Here is a 16,501-nt window from a genome sequence, read left to right on the forward strand (position 1 = left end):
TTTCTGCCCTTGCGCATTGATTTTCTAGTCCATTCACCCTGTGGTGAACACAGCTTACATAGCCCATTCCTATTTTATTTGACTGAGAATTCTTTGTACAATATTTTCTTTATATAATGTATTCTTTTCTGGGTCCCAGGGCTTGAACTCAGAGCCCCCCACATTGTGGCTTGATTCTCTTGTTCATAGTTGGCCATTCTACCACTCGAGCTATAACTCCAGACTGTTTCTTTATTTGATAGTTAATTGGAGATGAAGTCTTACTGACTTTTCTGCTTGGCCTAGCTTTATCACAGTATCCTCCAGGTCCCAGCAGCCTGCAGAGTATCTAGGATTATCACCAACATGCTGTATAGTAGCTGACAATATCTTGCATGTGGATAAGTTGTTTCAAAACTGTGGAGCTTTAAAGTTGCTGATTAGTAGAGGAAAAAAGCCAAGCAAGGGGGGAGGCTGTGATATCAAACTCCAAGTATAGCACCAAGAAAAGAGAAAAACAAACAACTATGATCCTAGTATGTTGGGTCCTTGATTTGATATGGTTATTAATAAAAGGAAAATTAATATGTGGTGTGTGTGTGTGTGTGTGTAAATAGGACTCAGAAAAACTGGCTACTTCACTCGATAATAAAAGAGCATTGTTATCTGAACTGAGACCCTGGCTTTCTAATGTTCTATCTCTGCTACTCTGTTGTATTGGGCCATGGCTATTTCCTGTCAGAAGTTTCTTGGCACTGGAAGGAGCTGGTTGAATTCTGACTGGTATTATTATAATCACAGGGTAGCTGCCACATGATTAGTAGTTCTTCCTGTAATGAGGATGTTTTGAGTTTCTAGAATAATTATAATGACATTTGGAATTTGAGTATTGAGGAAAATGTTGACAAGTGATAATACGTATGTGATGTGAGGAATTCTTGCTCCCCTTTCAAGCGTGCCCATGGTGAACATTCAGCTGTCACTGGTATGCAGAGTGAACAGTCTGATACCTCGATAGGTCCTTAGGTGGGAACTAGAGATGGACATAATTTCACTAAAGGACCATTAACCATAATCCTTTCTTATTTTAAAAGTGAAGTTATTTGGATTTACTTTACAAAATAATGTCAAGTTTTGGTCTAGTTTTACAGGGGAATGAAATTTACTTATCTTTAAAGCTAATAAGGAAATTATTTTTTTTAAGAATTCCAGAGGACTATATGTATTTAACTAAACAATTTAGTTTGAAGGAGATTACTGTCACCAGTTAACATAAAAAAAAAAATTGGTGATTGTTTCAGAAGCAAGTGACAGTAGCTTCCTCAGGATAAGTCAGATGTTCAGGAGGAATTTTCAGGATATTACCCATGATGTGGTAACTGACATCCTATTCAATTCTGTGAAAATGATAGTCTGTACCTTTCTCTACTCATTAATGTAGCCCAAACAAATTATGAACTGCAAGGCTTCATTTTAAGTTAATTAACAGAGTGTTAAATTATGCTAAGATAGCCTAAAATGAATATTGCTTAGATGGACAAATAATTAAATTGATTTTTGAGTTATATCCAACAAGTTGTTCTGTTTTGGATAATTTCATAACTAAACTACTGTGAGATAGTTGCTATCTTAAACTGTCATTGAGTCTAGCCAATACAAGCCAACAGTCTCCTGTTATAGGATTTTATTGAAAACTATCATATCACACTGCCAGATCTAGAAAATATATCTTAGTGGTTTTTTAAAAACAACTGGAAGGTTGTCTGTCAGGCAACATAAGGGCCTGTTCTACAGTCACTGGTGTGAGTTTTTTCATAAAGCCAGTGTATATCTGTTTCAAAAGATGAGAAGACACATATGGAGTAGACGTGTTAGATTTTATAATGCTTTTTGTTGTGCTCTGCTTCACGTGAGACACACTTTAGGCTAGTTTATTTTGAAGTTCATTTAGTACACTTTTCCCCTTCCAGACCTGTGGTTTGCGCTCTGGGTCTGGGCGCTGTCCCTGAGCTTGTTTGGCTTCAGGCAAGCATGCTACCACTTGAGCCACTACCACCACTTCTGGCACTTCTGGCATTTTTGAGTAGTTTATTGGAGATAAAGAGTCACTATCTGGAGTTTCCTTCCTGGGTCAGCTTTTTTTTTTTTTTTTTTTTTTTTTGCCAGTCCTAGGGCTTGAATTTAGGGCTGGAGCACTGTCCTTGGGCTTTCTCAAGGCTAGAGCTATACTGCTTTGAACCACAGCACCACTTCCAGCTTTTTTTCTATGTATGTGGTATCAAGGAACCAAACCTGGGTCTTCGCGCATGCTAGGCAAGCACTCTACCATTAGGCCAAATTCCCAGCCCCCGGGTCAACTTTGAACCACAATCCTCAGATTTCAGACTCCTGAGTAGCCAGGATTGTAGGCATGAGTTACCAATGCCCTGCTTATTTTATGTAAACATTTTATAATTCTTTCAGGTATGCATTCCAGAATAATCACTTCTGTTTTGACAGCTATGATTCTTTTATACTAACTTTACAACTTGCTAGACTGTATTATGTTTTACTACTTGCTAGACTGTATTATGTTTTTGAAGAAACTAGAGTCTCTCTTTGACCCAATTATCTTCCTGGTACATCGACTCTCACATACAGCTGGACTGTGAAGAAGCTACAGTGTTGTTCACAGAGCTTGCTTTCTCTCTTCCATTTCTTTACTGAGTCACCAGCTCCAGGCTGGCTTGTGAGAAGTAATATCACCTCTGGTTGTTCCCCGTAGGCTGGGAATGGTGCATGTCTTTGAGCATCACTATCATATCTCCATTTTCTACCTGTATGTTGCTCATTTTAAAATGTTTCCCTTTGAAATGAGCTGTTTTGAGAACTTTGTGTCGTTGTTGTTGTTGGAAAATATCAGAAATAGTGGAAAATATTAATATCCGTGTTTTTCTCTCACCTAGTTTCAACAGTTTTAGGCACCCATCAATTTTGTTTCTTCAGGTCTCCGTCCCCCCTTCCTTTTTTTTTTTTTTAATATCCTCACAGTGCTACAGTATTTAAAAGTTAATTGTAGGTACCCTATTTTGTTTCTGTTTTTCTCAAATTGAGCTTCCCTCAAAATCACCTGGAGGTTTTGCTAAATACAGAGATTGCTGTCTAGTTATTTTCCTTTTACAAAATAAAGAGAACTTTTGTATGAGGTCACTCAAATGAGCTGTAATTCTTAGTATCATCAGTATCATCAGTTGTATAGCCTATATTCTATTTTTCTTGATTGTGGCTTGTTACATCTGTGAAGTTGGCTAGTTTACTGAATTATTTTTCTTCAGTTTTACACTTAATTATCTGTGGTTTACATCAGCAAATGATAATAGGCCTATCAACTTCTGCATTTTTTTTTCTGGTTCCCCATTGGCTCAAAGCTGCGCACTCACAGGTTGATGTTGGTGGTGAAAGGCTCCATGAGAGCCCTCTGAGGCTCATTGTCAATGTTCACTTCTGCAATAGCCCAGGAGCAATATCAGTCTGGCATTGTACTGGTTATTTAGATGTATAACTTTTACAGATTTGTCTTCCCAGGCTGGCCTCTCAGCTTTTGCAATTAGGATCATAAACATGAGCCTTTATCGCCTGGCTGGAGCTATGATTCCAGCTGACCTGGTGGTTGGCCTTATAGAGATTTGCCTGTCACACCACTGGTGCCACACTTACATGGATATGTTTTTCCTCCATTGTTTTCCATTTTCTCCTGAGAGTCATTCAGCAGGCCAGCCAGAAGGGAAGCAGGCCTACAGTTTTGTAATTAGAAAAATCCAAGCTCCCAAAGTCTTTTCCCTGGGATATTTTGAAGAGGGGGATGAGGATGCTGTCAGTTCAATTCTACCATCTTCACTAGTGCTCTTATATAGAACTTAAGACAGTTCTGTCTGCTTTGAGAAAATGTTCTAATTTTCCCTGAGTGGAAGCACAAAGAGAGCCAGGTTTTCCTTAGTCATAGCAGTATTGCTGGTTTACAGGTTGGTTGTCCCTGCTGTCTCTTTTCTCTCTTTATCAGTGAAAAAAGAGTGATTGCAATTGTGTGATGATTTTCTCATAAGCTACCCCAAATCCTTTCTACATGGAAAGAAACATAATACTACTACATGCAGCTCTAGTCTCATCCTCTTTCTCAGCTCTTTCTCCTCCTGTTCCCATGCATTTTACTTGTGGTGGCTGTTTTTTTTTTGTTTTGTTTTGTTTTTTGGGTGGGTTCTGGGGCTTGAACTCTGGGCCTGGGTGTTGTGTTGTCCCTGAGCTCTTCAGCTCAAGGCTACCTTACTCCTGGAGCCACAGTCACACTTCCCTTATTCTAGTGATTAATTGGAGATAATAGCCTCTGAGTCTTAAATGCCCTGGCTGACTTTGAACAGAGATCCTTAGATCTCAGCCTCCTGAGTAGCTAGGATTACAGACATGAGCCACGGCACCTGCATGCATTGTTTCACTTAATTTTCATTAAAAGAAAATGAGTAAGAGGGGAAAACAAGATGATTGGGAAGGGTAGGGGAGGGAAACGAGAACAAAAACATGAGAAGTGGTATCAATATGTGAGAAGTAATGCACCTACTACTTGATGAATGTAACTGTAACCCCTCTATACATTACCCCGACAATAAAATTAAAAAACAGAAAATGATAAAGATTGCTTGAGTGTAAATAAGAAATACCAGCTTGTAATGGTGATGATGATGATGATGATGATGATGATGATGATGATGACGATGACAGTGATGATAATGACAATCATCATTTGGTTGATAAGTCCCTTTTTTCTGTTTCTCATTTGTGATTTAGCTGTTTCTTTCCCCCAGTAGTTGTCCTGCTGCTTTTCACAGCTATGCACAAAGTTGAGGATTCCTGCTTGTCTGTTTAGGAGAATTCACAAAGTGTATCTGGCTGCTTTGTGCTTGCAGATGTACATAGATGGGGGGATCTATATCACTGGGCTTTTCTGAAAAATTGTACACACTGCCTTACTTGTATTTCTGTTTGAGGAGGCTTTCTGTCTTCTGAGCTTTATTGGTTTGCTTTAGCTTTATCTTGGAATGAGAGTCTCAGCACTTCTCATAGGGCTTCTAGTTTTACTTTTTCACAGACTAGCAACAGACTTTAACTTGCAGACGCACCAGTATTCTATCTTCAGTGTTAACCAAAGTGTAGATATACTTCATCAAAACTAAATGTATTTACAATTGTATAGTATCTGTTCAGTATGAGAACAGATCAGAAACTCAGAAATTTCGGCCGTGAGTTTGGCCTAGTGGTGGAGTGCTTGCCTAGCATGCACGAAGACCCGGGTTTGATTCCTCGGTACCACATACATAGAAAAAAGCTAGAAGTGGTGCTGTAGTTCAAGAGGTAGAGCTCTAGCTTTGAGAAAAGTCCAATCCAAGGACAGTGCTCAAGCCCTGAGTTCAAGCCCCAGGACTGGCCAAAAATAAAACAAAACAAAAAAACATGCTATGGGACTAATTTCCACCCAAATTCCAAGCAGCACACATCTGAAGAAGAACCTGGGATGTGTGATGATGGGCCATCCCAAGACAGGGATACTTGGCATTGTTACTCAGGTGGCATCTATTTATCTTGGTTGCATCTTTGATGAAGCACCCTCTTGTATGATTCTGTTGGTCCTGTGTTCCATGTGACAGGTGCACGAGCAGGTGTCTGATTCTTTTTGACCCTTTATGGCTGCAGCGTGGCTTCAGGGAAGGAAGCCAAGGAGAAAGGCGATACCTGTTAATGCTGCCTGCAGTTTCTATGCTATCTTCCTGTGTCAGATCTCAAGAAGACTTTTCAATCCAGTATTATTGTTCACACGTTCTTATCCCTCTGTGTTCGTTCGTTCTTTCTTTCTTTCTTTCTTTCTTTCTTTCTTTCTTTCTTTCTTTCTTTCTTTCTTTCCTCCCTCCCTCCCTCCCTCCCTCTCTCTCTCTCTCTCTCTCTCTCTCTCTTTCTTTCTTTCTTTCTTTCTTTCTTGCCACTGGGACAGATTCAGAGCCATGCCTGTAGTGGAGCCACAGAACCACAGAGCACTTTATGATCATCTATTCTAGGGTGTTTTTGGCAGTAAATCCCTTGCTTATTTCTTAGGCATCTGGTGTCACATAATGAGGAAAATTGCTTGCTCTAAGCTAAAGCCTTCATGCTTCTTAGCCCTGTGCCTTCATAGATAGAGGTAATTCTTTTTTCTTCTTCTGTTCTGGAATACTGGGGTTGGAATTCAGGGCTTCATATTCAAGCTTATTGTCTATTGACAGTAATACAAAACATTCTCATGTCAGTTTTAAAATCCAATATGGATTGTGTTCTGTAAGTTAGAGTACAGGCCTTTCTTTCACTGCTGTGTCCTAACTACTTACAGCACTTTGTGTCTCACATTGGCCTTCAATTAGTAGCTTGCCAGTGGATATGGTTTATAAATAATAATAGTGAACATTGATAAACACTGAGTAAGATAGCTATAGTTTCAACCTGAAGTATGTACCAATGAGTAGTGGTGTAAGTAAAGCATGATGTCTGTATTATCAGGGAAATGAAATAGGGAAATGACTGTCATAGTAATAGACAAAAGCTTAAGGATAGTGCAGATTCAGCATATTATTCTTTAATAATTGGATCCAGGTATGGTGTTAAGGCTTGAACTCAGCCTAGGTGGTGAAGTTTTCTACTCAAAGGTAGCCTTCTACCACTTGAATCTAAGCTCCACTTCTGGCTTTTATGGTAGTTAATTGGAGATAAAACTCGCATATCTTCTTGCCTGGGCGGGCTTTGCACTGTCATCCTTAGATCTGAGCCTCCTGATTAGCCAGGATTACAGTGCAGTCTACAAGTGGCTGGCCTAATATATCAAGTAAGATTTATTTAGGGGGCTGGCATGTTTTTGTTTTTAACAAAGAAATAATAGGACAACATGAAGAGCCAACATTGCCTGTCCCAGGCACTGTTTCAGGAACTTTATAATATTATTGGAATTCATTCTGCCGCAAATTAGAAGACATAACTGTTGGTATCTCACTTGTAAATGGAGGAGACAGGAGTTCTGAGAGGCAGCCCAGGTTGTGATGGTTGCCGTGAAAGTTCTGGTCCATACCTCTGTTCTCAGCCCATGGTCTATGGTGGGAATCTGCAGGGGGGGGTTGTGAGTGTGGGGGCTAAATTCCTTCCCAAACCTCTGCAACCCTCATAACCACACATCCATGAAGGGTATTCACATGCTATGTAGAGCAGGGTGGAAGAAATCTTAACTCTGATCTTCTGGGATGATCAAAAGTCATCTTCCAAAGCAGCCATGACATTCTGGCTTGGCATTGGGGTTAACACCTTTGATACTTGCTTGACAATGAGAGGACCTGTGGCGAGCCAAAGCTCTGCTCTTGTTTTGTCTTTTGACATAAGTTCCCCACCACTGTGTTGCTGGCTCAGTATTTCCCTGTGGTGGGATATCCCAATCACTGTGATCAGTAGTCTGCTGACTTGGTTATCTGTGAGGGATGAGCAAACCAATAAGAAAGCATGCATATCTGGAATTTTGAACCGTCTACATTGTGTGGATTTTTAAATTATGATTTGATTCAAGGTAATACACAAATTGAAATTAGGATTTTTTTTGGGGGGGTGGGAGTGGGAGTTCTGGGATTATGTAACTTCTTCCTTCTACTTAAACTAAGATAATGCCACACGATAATCTTGTTGCTGGTGATATGGTGGCCTTGTTCTACTTTCTGAGCTAAGTATTAACAAATGACTGTAATCAAATGGGCTGTTTTAATGAGGAACACATTGAAATGCCTGTGGGATTTCATAACAACAACCAAAAATACCGTAAACAAGAGTGTCAAAGGAAGGTCAAGCTTAGTTGTGTCTTTGGGGGCTTTGACTCGGTCACACAGCTGGTCATGGCTTTCAAGGTCTTTCTCCTCCTCTCCTCTTCCCTTCTGCATGTGTGGCAGCTGGGTGACGTGATGGTGGATATCGCAAGCAACATCATGTTGGCTGATGAGCGCGTGCTGTGGTTGGCACAGAGGGAAGCAAAAGCCTGCAGCAGAATTGTTCAGTGCCTGCAGAGGATTGCCACGCACCGGCTGGCCAGTGGAGCTCATGTGTACTCCACAGTAAGTATGGGGGGTTCCTGTGCTTCTAAGAGAAAGAGTCCGTGGGGGCAGCTCCAACCCAAAGGGCCAGGACTGTTTTCATTATAAGGTAGATTTTCTGTTTCTGCTGGCATGTACAAAATGCCCTTCACTGAAACATTTGGAAAGTTCATTTTGCCATTAACTGGAAAATAGCTTTTGTTCTGTGATCGAAATGGCGGTCACCATATGATGCTTTGAAAGTATTTCGAGGGCAGAAATGACAGCACTGTTGTCTCGCTGTACTGGCCCTCGCCAGGGTTGTATCGGAGGTAATGTTCCATTCTGGGTCTGAGGGCGTTTAGGGAAAAGAATTCAGATATATACTCCAATATTCACAAACCCACAGGCATAGTAGGCACTCAGCTAAGTAGCATTAGAGTTAATTTATGCTACATGGAACTGTTTTTCTCTATGTTTTGCTTACTTTTTATTCTAGATAAATGTTAATATGGCAATAATATGTTCTAATAGTTCTGATCTGGCCCATATTTTCCCTTTTATTTTCTTTCCCTTCCCCTACTCCAGTCCTAGGGGCTTGAACCCAGGGCCAAGGCTCTGTCTTTGGGCTTGCTCAAGGCTAGTGCTCTCCCTCTTCAGCCACATCACCACTTCTGGCTTTTTCTGTGTAAATGGTACCAAGGAACCAAACCCAAGGATTCTGCATGATAAGCAAGCACTCTACCACGAGGCCGCACTCCTGGCCATCCGTTTTCTTAATATTGTAGGGCCTTGCATAGTATTGAGCATTGTCCAGTTAATTATACTCATGGTTTCACATGTTTCCTATTCATACAATTCATGATATTCATTTCCCAGTATACCATCCATTTAATTGTATTTAGTATTAACAACTTAAATAAAAAATGAAATATAAGATACTGGCTTTGTAGTTCAGAGTAGTTTTGCTTTCATTCTTGACTTACCTGGGATCTATGCTCATTTGTTCCATCCTCTTGTCCCTCTCCACCAGCCACTGACAGAGGGAACCCATCCTCTTGTCTTGCTTATTACTATATTGGAGGAATTACCCACCCTCCTGTGAGCCTCACTGGTTCTTTTGTGGTCCTCAGGTTATAAGAAAAAAGGAGGTGGGTGTCTGTATACTATGTCAACATTCAGCCAGGTCCCAGGAGTTACAATCTGCTCCTATAGATTTCCCCCCACTCACCTCTGGGGTGTGTTCCAAGCCCCCAGCAGAGGCCTGACACCACAGATAGTGCCTTTTTCTATATGTGCTTAGCTTGATGTGTACCCATCAGGTTCAGATTCTAAATTGGTTACAGAGAAATATAATAAGATAGAACAATGACAACTCCGTGACACAAGTGTCTGCTGTGTTGACAGTGGGTAACTAAATCTGGGGAAGAGAGAAACACATAAGGGATGGCTGTAAGAAGGGTATATGTGTACTTGTGGCCCAGGAAAACATGAGGAATAACAGGCTTCTTCTGTGATTTTACCTGTTCATTACGATCATTGCTGATCATCAGAACTGAATTGTTTTGTTGTTGTTTTGCAGCTTGAACTCAGGGTCTTGAGCTCTGACTTGTTCCATCATGGCTGATTCTACCACTTGAGCCATGCCCCCAGTCTGTTTTCTTTTTCTACTGGTTAATTGGAGATGCAATCTCTCAGGCTTTTCTGCCCAAGCTGGCTTTGAACCTCTATCCTCTTAGTCTTCCTAAGTACCTGCGATTACAGAGAGGAGACACTGGAGCCTGACATTTTGTTTTTGTGGTTTTGTTTTTAAATATATGTTTTAACACTAATTGTGTTATTTGTGAGGCAAAAGCTGATGCAAATGTTGTGTATGCTTCACATGTAGAAACCAATAATTTTCTACTATTCACATGATGTTTGACAAATCCTACCCTCTTGCATTTCTAAATTTTTATTCTAGCTTCCAAATAGGGTTTTAAATGTACTGCACCCAAATTCACAGGCCAGGAAAAAATTTGAAAAAGGAAGAATGTCCATATAATTCTAGAAATACTGGCTTGCCTTTAGCACAGGGCTACAAAGATCCTTTAAAAAAAATAAATAAACAAAACAATGGAAGGCTTTTTTTAATCCTTAGAATTTACAGTAATTCCTGTTCTTTCTGTATTTGAAAGGGAAGCTTGTCACCTGCCACTTCTTGTACCCTGTCTGGTGTGTCTTTGACAAATTGGACACACTAACAGCCCTCCAGTGTGTGCGCCTGGCGGCCTTTACTATTGACAGGTCATATATTCTGGCAGGTGTCCTGTGTTCATCTCACTGTGAATTCCTCTAAGCCTCTGGGGCAGGCATGTGGCATCTCTTCTAGGCAGCTTAAATGATCTAAATTACTATTTTAATCTGTTAATTTCCTGCTATTTGGATTAGCCTCTCCCCTCCCTTCCCTTCCCTTTATGAAGCGAAGCTTTGGAGCAAGTCTGTGCAATGTTTTTATTCTTTGAACCTGCTGCACAGAGTTAGTCTGATTTCACCGTGAAACAAGAAAATGACTGTGGCTATGTTTTCATTGTGTATCCTAAGTCCTCACACTTCTCCTCCACATTCCCTGGACTCTAGGACTAAGAGGTCCACTGATTTGACCAACTCATTTTCTCAATAAGAGACTGACATTTCTAGGGCAGGGAATTTGGCCTAGTGGTAAGAGTGCTTGCCTAGCATGCCCAAAGATCTGGGGTCGATTCCTCGGGACCACATACATAGAAAAAAGCTGGAAGTGGTGCTGTGGCTCAAGTGGTAGGGTTCTAGCCTTGAGAAAGCCCAAGGACAGTACTCCAGCCCTGAGTTCAGTCCCCACGACTGACAAAAAAAAAAAAAAAAGACATTTCTAATTTGTAGATTCCTGAAAGATAATTTCACAGGACTTTTTTTACACTTAGAAAAACCTTGTATCTGTTCTGCATCATTGGGTACTGAAACTAGGGCCTGACATATCCTAGGCAGACATTTTACCACTCTACAGCCTCACAATACTTTTAATGGACTTGAAGTTTAGACCTGACTTTTCAGCTTTTTTGACTTGTCCTTTTCTTCCTCATTGACCATCTTTCCATTCTTAGGATGTGTTTTTGTTTTCTTATTCTCTTACTTTTGAAGTCTTTTTCAGTTGTCTGCATACTTTGTTAAAAACTCCAGCTTCCTGCATTGGTTCACAGCACATGGTTGATGTTTGAAAACTCTTGGGCAGGAAATGCTTTTTCCCTGGATTCAAAATCTCTTCCTAACTCCCCTTTGCTTGACTTTTGCAGTATTCACCCAATATTGCTCTGGAAGCCTATGTCATCAAGGCAGCTGGATTCACGGGGATGACATGCACCGTGTTCCAGAAAGTGGCCGCCTCTGACCGCACAGGGCTGGCAGACTACGGGAGGCGAGATCCCGACGGAAACCTAGACAAGCAGCTGAGCTTTAAGTGCAACGTTTCCAACACGTTTCTGAGTCTGGCACTGAAGGTATGCTACATTTTCTAGTCTGGAGTTATGAGAACACTCAGATCTTTGGCTGGGCAAAAGTACCTTATTGAGGAGTGGGAGAAGTGAAAGGGATGGGGATAGTTGATTTAAAGATAATTTATTCCTTGAAGAACCATATAATAACTCTCATGGCCCTTGACATTTTTGCTCTTGGGCTCCCTTTTTCCACAGGAAAAAAAATACAAAATGACTTTTTATACCATGTAATGATTTTAAAAAATCAGAAATTTATTAATAGTACATACTGAGACATTTTCTTTCACGTAAATGTTGCGTTAAAAACAAAGAATCCTAGCTTTAAGACATTAAAACAATTTCATGGGCCTCTAGAGCTATTATGGACCCTTGGCAACATGCCTGCTGTTCTGCTGTTGTTAACAGAGAAATCAGGCCTGAGGCTGAGCATTGAATCAGGCAGGCAGTATATCAGGGCATTTGGCAAAGAAGTGCAAATATATGACACACACACACACACACACACACACACACACACACACAGAAGGCATAATAAAGTTCAGGTATAAATGTGTTTCATTAAACCACGTGAAGTACTGTGCAAACCCCAATATGTGAATGAACACACAGCTTTTCATTAAGCCTGTGTGGCATTGGCTATTGTGTTCTCTGAGGATTACAGCTACACAGTTTTTGTTTTCAACTTGTCTTTGAATGGCATTACCAACAGTATTCCAGTCTTCTTAATGGCTGCACAATAATAATTGATCCAAGTGTCTGTGAGGTGTTAATGCCCCATAGTATCAAATGAACAAATAGATCATTGTATTTCGTCACGTTTAACCTTGGTACTCTCCCATCAAGAGAGCTAATTTGCTAAATTTAGAAATACTGCAGCTTGCTAAGATAATCTAAACTATCATCACGGTGTCTGATGATAACTGGCAGGACAGTTGACAGCATTACCTGCTATTCATAGCCCTGTGTGCAGACTTGATTCACGCAGCCTCCCACTTGTAGTCCTGCACTTCTGCCCTCATTCTGTTGTCTATGCAATTCTATACTACAAAGGCCATAGAGATAGCAACTTGCTGAAGCCCCAGAAAGAAATCTGTGTCTTTTTGAGGTATACCAAAAAATGGTGAACCTTCTGGCTTAGATGATCATGGCTGCTAGGGACTAAACATGATGAAACCCAGCTGGATACCAGCGACTCACACCTGTAATCCTACCTACTCTGGAGGCTGAGATCTGAGAATCATGGTTCCAAGCCATCCCAGATAGAAAAGTCCCATTTAGACTCTGTTCTTCAATTAACCGCTCAAAAACCAGAAGTGGCATTGTGGCTCAAAGTCGTTAAGCACTAGCCTTGAGCACAAAGAGACTCAGGACAGCACCCAGCCCCTGAGTTCAAGCCCCACAACTGAGGAAATGTAGGATTTCAATTTTTTATCTATTTGTACCTACCCCTCTATGCAAGGAGTTTTTACTGGCTGTAATCAAAAGCATTAAATGAGTATTCACAGATTTGCCTATTTCACACTATTCTTTTATGATCATTGCATGGCCAGAGAGCAAGATTACATTACATTGTCATCTAAGTCTCATTGAGGACATGATTAAAGCAGTTTATAAAGAAGGACACAAAATTAGCAGAAGATTTTAATGTCGACAATGTAAAATGTACTTAAGATTTTTATCACTTTTAACAGAACTTCATATTTTAAACTTTATGTTAGGGCAGGTTTTATTCCTTCTGTGCTACTCTTTATTAAATTTTTGAATATGCCATTTTGACAACACCCAAGAATTGATTGCAATAGTTTCAAATAGGGGTTGTGCTAACATATGAAGTTAGATCCATAAAAGTATATCTTTAGTCATGTGTCAGTAGGTCATGTCTATTATCCTAGCTATTCAGAAGACTGAGATCTGATGATAACAGATCTGACGATAAACCAGCCCTGGGCATGAAAGTTTATAAGATTCTTACCTCCAGTTAACTGCCAGAAAGGCCAGAAGTGGTGCTGTGGTTCAAGTGGCAGAGCACCAGGCTTGAATGAAGTATCTTAGGCAGGCTTCCTACATGTCTTTGGAATGAATCTATGTCTACCTGAATGCTGTACACATATGGCTGAAACTCTCACTCTGGGTATAGATACTCTGTGACTAACAGTGGGAGACATCCCCCAAAATTCACTGTAAATTAGAAATACCCTAAGTTAAAATTTCTGAATATTTCTGAATATTTACTACTGAGCATAATAACCAATCAGCATGAATGGACCTCTGCATTGTTGACATTGTTTAACTTAGCTGATGAAGTGCCAGGACTGTTTGATCTCTACACACAAATAACTAGCCTAATTCAATGATGAATGGATGGTGGATCGATGGACAAGTAGGAAGTAGGTAGGTAAGTAGACAGACACACACACACACAAATAGATGATTGATGGACAGATAGATAGACATGCATAAATATATTGTTTAAAAGATAGTGGTTTTGATTCAGTCTGACTTTTTCCTTCTTTTATATTTAAATTTTATTGTATGAGTGATGTATAGAGGGGTATCGACTCTTTCTTAATTTAGTGTATAGACTGTAACAATTTGAGAGCTGCGCAAACTTTAATGTGTTAGTGATAAGATTGCAGGAAGTCTTCTTCCATAAGGTAAATATGTGAAAATTGAGGTAAAGCACTTCTGTTTGAATTAATACCCATTATACCACTTTCTTTGTTAGCCTCATGTCATTGTAAACAGCAAACTCTACTTGAGTTTAGCAGATTTATAGAGCTGCCTGGTAAGATTCCTTTCCCGTGTGTTCATACCTGTGCAGTTTCAATATGAACCTACTACTAAAACAGTAGCAGAGGAGTCAGTGCAAGATGAAGTTCCAGCTCATTGTTGAAAAGTCAGTACCTTCATGGGATTGTCTGTTTTCCTGTCACCCACATAAGCATCCTCCATCTCCCACAAAATCACTACCACAAACCTATAACCTTTTGTGCTTTCAGAGCCTTGGTGCATCTGGTCCTCGCCACTGTTTGTTCCACAGGGATTCCACAGGATTGACAGTGTTCATTGGCTACGAAATGACAAACCAGGCCCTGAGCTCTGCTTACCTCCTATCTCCTGTTGTTTTCCTCAGGGTACACAGTTCCCCACTGTAAATACTCCCAAAGAATCTTTTTGACTGTACTGGGGTTTGATCTTAGGCCTTTGTGCTTTGCTATGGCAGTGGGCATGCAACTCTCATTCCACCACATTCCAGGGAATTCATTTATTGCTATTTTGGGATTTACAAAGACTTTTTTAAAACTTATTTTCTCCCCCCCTCTCTCCTTTCTCTCCTCTCTCTCCTCTTTGTCCTCTCTCTCATCTCTCTCCCTCTCTCTCCCTCACACCCTCCCTCCCTCCCCCCCAATCTGTCGCTTTGGGCTTGAACTTTGTGCCCAGGCACTGTTGCTCAGCTTTCTGTGTTTAAGGCTAGCAGTCTATACTTGAGCCATGTATTTAGTTCTCTCTTCAAAGAAGGTGGAAAGTGGTGACATGGACCAAGATTCATTATTCAAGACTCAAATTAATTGGCATGTTGAAAGGAAACTCTTAAAGATAGTTTAAAAAAATAAAGTAATGAAACATGGAATAAATAAAAATAATAAAATAGTTATTTCTTAAGAGTCTATGTCATATTCAATATATAAAACTGAGGTAATTAAGCCACTTTTCTTTTTAGAAAAAAAAATTTAGTGTGACTTAAAAAATCAGTTTAACATGACTAATACTTTGCAAGAGAGTTATACTTTATTTTCATGAAATTTGGCCTAAAATTACTTGATGAGTTTTTTATAGTAATTAATTTAAGTAACACTGGATTAGAATTTTGAGTGTTAGTGGATTTTTTCCCCTTCTTCATGTGCCTCATTATGTACTTAAGAGAAATTTTATACTTCATAGAAATTTATTAGGTTAGTGAATGGATTTGTAATAAACTTTGTTTATTTGTGAGAGTAGCAGATAACTTTTACTGCTTTTTCTTAAGCTAAATAATGTCTGCCAGATACTTTCACTGCATCCTTAACATAAAGATAACACTTAAACTTCCAAAAACCATTCATTCAGCAGATATTTATAGATACCTTGTAAATTTGTTGTAAGCACAGCAGTTAAGTAATTCTAAAGTCATTCATTAGGTTTAATAGAACACATTTTAAAGTAAATATGTCGTGCTGACTCGGTTAATTTTATAAACAGTGAAGCGTTTTTAGCAAGTATGGTGCCAGGAAGTAGTAACTTAGGGGGTCTACAAGAAGGAGGTATTCTCCAGGCCAAAGTCCTCCTAGACCAGGGAGTGGAGCATGCAGACCAGGGAATAGAGCACACAGAGTGGCTGGAGTGGGTGCTGAGTGTTTTGTGAATCTATGAGCAAGGATGATGCACGACCCGTGCTCTGTAGACACATTTCATTGTCCACAAAAGCTAAGACTTCATAAAGTCTTTCCTAGAGTCCTTCTTTTCATTTGGTTCTTCTTTTTTCCCTTTCTAGTTGCAGAACCTGTTTATAATAGACAGTAGAACAATGAATAGTGGTGGACTGCAGTCAGGTACCCTGGTCTGTGCTGCTTGTAAGGTAGCATGACTAGGAAAGGAGAACCCAGAATTGAGAAGCTTACACGGCCTCTATGAACTGTCCACACATTGTTGCTTTCTATATTTGCCCTTGCTTACTGTCCTTTGTCATTGTAAAATCCATAGGCCCTTGTTTTATTTGATGATGTCTATCTCAGCTACAGACCCCGTCATGGGGAAATTAACTGTGTACTTTGAAATAATTACCTTGCTTACTTCCTTTAATCTCTTAGAAATAGAGTTTGCACTTCTCTTGTTATTGTTTTTTGTTTGCTTTGTTTTTGATGCCATTCCTAGGGCTTA

General features: G+C 39.9%; 1 protein-coding gene across 2 annotated transcripts in view; it reads left to right on the plus strand.

Annotated features, from left to right (window-relative positions):
* The window catches only part of Adgra3 (adhesion G protein-coupled receptor A3), a 98,409-nt gene that overhangs the window by 60,762 nt on the left and 21,146 nt on the right, over nt 1-16,501 (plus strand). For both annotated transcript variants that reach the window (XM_090343765.1, XM_090343766.1), the window contains 2 exons: nt 7,956-8,117; nt 11,384-11,587. In XM_090343765.1, coding sequence (XP_090199891.1) covers nt 7,956-8,117; nt 11,384-11,587 — 366 coding nt within the window. The remainder of the gene's footprint in view (nt 1-7,955; nt 8,118-11,383; nt 11,588-16,501) is intronic.

The sequence above is a fragment of the Megascapheus bottae genome, chromosome 13 (assembly GCF_031878675.1).
Source record: "Megascapheus bottae isolate mThoBot1 chromosome 13, mThoBot2.hap1, whole genome shotgun sequence".
Classification (NCBI taxonomy): domain Eukaryota; kingdom Metazoa; phylum Chordata; class Mammalia; order Rodentia; family Geomyidae; genus Megascapheus; species Megascapheus bottae.